At 34.4% G+C, this 4,474-nt stretch overlaps 1 protein-coding gene across 1 annotated transcript; it reads left to right on the top strand.

The window, feature by feature from the left end:
• The first annotated feature begins 351 nt into the window (after positions 1-351).
• On the top strand, positions 352-3,774 carry LOC111898161 (inosine-5'-monophosphate dehydrogenase 2). Its single transcript, XM_023894082.3, has 4 exons — positions 352-1,460; positions 2,895-3,074; positions 3,180-3,437; positions 3,558-3,774. Exons 1-4 carry the CDS (start codon positions 459-461, stop codon positions 3,627-3,629), a joined length of 1,512 nt encoding a protein of 503 aa, XP_023749850.1. The 5' UTR covers positions 352-458; the 3' UTR covers positions 3,630-3,774.
• Positions 3,775-4,474: the final 700 nt, after the last annotated feature.

Genomic DNA, 4,474 nt, shown 5'->3' with positions numbered 1-4,474 from the left:
AATTAATGTTTCTTTATTCCTTCTTTCAAAATTTTATTTTAAAAAATACTTATTATTTATAATTTAATAGTTTATTTTATTTAATCAACCTGTGTAATACACGGGTTTTACATCTAGTATATTATAGTTCAAAGGACGGATTAAAAGTGTTAAAATCATAACTTAAAATAAAAAAGAAATTGTTTTGAGAGTGATTTATGCCATTATGGAAAGCGTTGATGGAGAAAAGTGTAAAAATTCGAAATCGAGCTTTGTTGTTGACCGGAAAGAAACGTGTGATTGTTCCGTGTTGCTTAAAGGCTTTTTAGCGCTTGTATATATGTCACGCCAAAAAAGAAGCCCTAGTTCTATAAATTGATAAAATCCGGTTCCATAAGATAGCAACTAACCTTCAAAACCCATCTGTATTTCGTCTATTGGTCATATCTAAAACCCTAACAACGCCACCGCAGGCAACCATGACCACCGCCGGAGATATGGAGGATGGCTTTCCGGCAACCAGGCTCTTCAACCAAGGATATTCTTACACCTACGACGACGTTATCTTCCTCCCTCACTATATCGACTTCCCAACCGACGCCGTTCAGCTAAACACGAAACTCTCTCGTAACATAAACCTCTCTGTACCATGTGTTTCTTCTCCGATGGACACCGTCACCGAAGCATCCATGGCTGTTTCTATGGCGGCTTTAGGTGGTATAGGAATCATCCACTCCAATAACACCGCTTCTGAGCAGTCATCCTTAATCCGATCCGCCAAATCCCACCGTATCCCTTTTGCATCATCCGATATCCCATTTTTGTCACCGGATGATTCCATTTCATCTGGTTCTATTTTCGATTCCTCCCCTTGCGTTTTTATAACCACAAACGGATCCAAAAGTGATAAGAAGCTGTTAGGCGTTGTTGATAAGTTAACTTGGGAGGGTTTAGCTGATAAGGAAGCTAGGATTTCAAGTTATATGCAGAAGAACGTGGTAACGTTGCCGAATACGTATAAGTTCGAAGATGTTGCTGGGTATTTAGCTACGAAGGAGATGGATTTTGTGCCTTTGGTGAGCGGAGAAGGGGAGGTGATAGATGTGGTGAGTAAGTGGGATGTAGAGAGGATTAAAGGGTTCCCAAAGTCCGGTCTTCCTTCTGTTGGAGAAAATGGCGAGTTTTTGGTCGGAGCTTCCATTGGGACGAGGGAGAGTGATAAACAGAGGTTAGAACATCTTGTTAAAGCTGGTGCTAATGTGATTGTGATCGATAGTTCACAAGGAAACTCGATTTATCAGATTGAGATGATTAAGTATGCTAAAAAGATGTTCCCTGATTTGGATGTGATTGGTGGAAATGTGGTTACGATGAATCAAGCCCAGAACTTGATTCAGGCTGGAGTTGATGGTTTAAGAGTTGGAATGGGGTCTGGTTCGATTTGTACTACTCAAGAAGTTTGTGCTGTTGGCAGGGGACAGGTATTGTTTGAAAACTATCAGCTTAAATTTGGTGCTTTTATTGTTTTTCTTCACCTTTCACTTGTAATTTGCTCTTCCAAACCGGTACCTTTTGGGCTAAATGCCTAAATGGAAGAAATAGCCACATTCTTCTGTTTATTTCTTTATTATAGCATCAACAACATTATACTTTGATTGTTTTTTTTTTGTTAAGGCATTGTACTCTGAAGAATCTACCCCATTATAGCAGTAAATTTGCTTTGTATTTGAATGACATTGCTATAATTGGGTAGAATTTTCAAAGTACAATTCTATTATAGAGAGAAATGGAAGTGTGCTATAAGACAAATAGAGGAAAGGACGTTGCTATATCCTCTTTAACACTATTTGTTGCAACAAGAACTAAATCATAAGTCACAATAAAAGATGGGCTATTTTGTACTTACAACTTAAATATAGAGTTATCACTGATTTTTATGTAACAAACTATTCAAATTGTCCTCAAGTTGCAGTTACAATTTACAAGTTAGATATTTACACTTTTGGTTCAAGTGGGGACCAAGTTTTAAACTTTGTTTACAAATTTGGTCCATTTTCTTTTTACAAATCTGCCTGGAACTTTTTTTTTTCAAATCTACTTTTTTTTACAATATCTTTTAAATTATTAAAAGTTTTTGCACAAACTTTTTCTAGACTTTTTACAACCTTGTTTAAACTTCTTTTACAACTTTTTTACAAATTGTTTCAGAACCTTTATAAAAAAATTGCAGCTTTTTATACAACCTTTTTAAATGCTTTTAACACTTTCTAAAGTTATTTTATACCATTTTTAAACTTATTTTTACAACATTTTAAACTTTTTTACTAACCCTCTTAAACTAATTTAAAATCCTTTTTAAACTTTTTTTACAACCTAGGGAATGTTGAAAAAATACAACTAAAAAAGTTTAAAAGGTTTGAAACATACAAAAAACATAAGTTGTAAAAAACTTTTATGAAACTTTTTTTAAAACCTCTAAAAAGAAATCATCCTTTTTAAACATTTTTACGTACGTTTCAAACTTCTGAAACTTTTTTCTTATGTTTTCCAACCTTCTTAGGCTGTAAAAAAGTTTAAAAAGGCTTGTAAAAAATTGTGTAAAAAGTTGTACAAAGTGTGAAAAGATTTTGGGGCAAAAAGTCTTTAATTTTAAAAAGTTGTAAAAAAAAATAAAAAAATTGAGACAAATTTGTAAAAAACAAATCAGACCAAATTTGTAACAAAGTTTACAACTTGGGCCAAAAGTGTAAAATAGTGCATTTGAGATGCCATTGAAGTACAAAGCAATTTTCACTGGCATAATAAATTGGGTAGAAATTTTAAAGTACAATGCCTTAATAAGAAAATAATTAAAAGTACATTGCTGTAATAGACACAAATGAATGAAAGTAGGTTGATATTTCTATTCATTGCAGGCAACTGCAGTGTACAAGGTATCATCAGTTGCTGCAAAAAGTGGTATCCCAGTGATTGCTGATGGTGGGATTTCAAATTCTGGACACATAGTCAAAGCTTTGACTTTAGGAGCATCAACTGTCATGATGGGGAGCTTTTTAGCAGGAAGTACTGAAGCTCCTGGAGCTTATACAAATCAGGTAGGTTAAGTTAACTTGCAATTTTAAATTTATTAAGCAAAAAAGAAAACACCCGTATATAACTTACCAGATTAAGTGCTTTTTTTTCTCGTTTTGGTCAACCAGGGTGGTCAACGGGTCAAAAAATATCGAGGAATGGGATCTCTAGAAGCAATGACAAAAGGAAGTGATGCACGTTACCTTGGTGACACTGCTAAAATGAAGATTGCTCAAGGAGTTGTTGGAGCAGTTGCAGATAAAGGTTCAGTGTTAAAGTTTATTCCTTACACCATGCAAGCAGTGAAACAAGGTTTCCAAGATCTTGGTGCTTCTTCATTGCAATCAGCTCATGATTTGTTGAGGTCTGGAGTCCTAAGGCTTGAGGTATACCAAAACCTTTTTCCAATTATCGTTTTTTTACCCTAAATAATCGAAAGCGGACGATTTTTGTCCCAAAAACAAATTTGGTCATTAACTGTATTTTTGTTTTTGACTTTTGTTTAGGTGCGGACAGGGGCAGCACAGGTGGAAGGTGGAGTTCATGGTCTTGTGTCTTATGAAAAGAAATCCTTCTGATCACATTCATGTCTGTATAACGATTAATTAATATGCATTGTTAAGTTATCCAGTGCACAAGCTCTGTTGTATTATGGTTGCAATTGACTTGATTTGGGTTGCTTGCTTACATCTGATTCTCAAACATATGAAGTTTGTGTCAAAATTTGCTTTATTGCATAAGGTGATGAGAATGCTAATATATAAGCTTAGTTCACCAACCTCGTTTGTTCTATCTACACTTGAATTTTTTTTTTTGATCGTTAAGTTTACGTATATAATCAGAATCAACTTATTTGTGTTATTTTGAACAAGACGAGATTGTTATCAAGTGAAAACGAGCGTGGAGTTGTCCTGTGAAAATACAAATTTCTAGGGACTAGAGAATGTGATGTGAGAAATTTCTGAATGTAGAAAACGAACAAGTAAACAAGTTGAAAAACAAATTTATAGAAAAATACTTTATAAAAACATATATTTAGAATCTAGTACTGAAGTTAGCATAAAGGTATAAAAGTTTAAATTCTTTCGCAACGATGCCTTTTTGAAGTCTTGAGCTTCACATCGTCGTCCAAAATCCTAACAGTGTCGATAAATTAGTAGCATAGGGAATCAATTCCCTCCCACACATGACCACTTGTTGCCATGCTTTCTTCACAAGCTCACTTGATACAAAATATGCTCACACAAACCAGACATAAAAGTAGTTTACCACTATACCTCCAACGATCCAAATTAGCTAGTGTATATCCAACTTTCCATCCAAAAATATTAATTTTAATCGGCACATTTCCCTCATCCGGTCAATTTGACTACAACCTACAACCGAATTCCTATCATTTGAATAGAGGGAATAAGAAACAAAA

The sequence above is a fragment of the Lactuca sativa genome, chromosome 3 (assembly GCF_002870075.4).
Source record: "Lactuca sativa cultivar Salinas chromosome 3, Lsat_Salinas_v11, whole genome shotgun sequence".
NCBI classification, from domain to species: Eukaryota; Viridiplantae; Streptophyta; class Magnoliopsida; order Asterales; family Asteraceae; genus Lactuca; species Lactuca sativa.
This window is presented reverse-complemented; position numbering and strand designations above follow the sequence as displayed.

Coding starts and splice junctions, on each gene's coding strand:
- LOC111898161 (XM_023894082.3), top strand. CDS start 459: ATGACCACCGCCGGAGATATGGAGGATGGCTTTCCGGCAACCAGGCTC. Junction 1,461..2,894: donor GTGCTGTTGGCAGGGGACAG/GTATTGTTTGAA, acceptor TATTCATTGCAG/GCAACTGCAGTGTACAAGGT. Junction 3,438..3,557: donor CTGGAGTCCTAAGGCTTGAG/GTATACCAAAAC, acceptor ACTTTTGTTTAG/GTGCGGACAGGGGCAGCACA.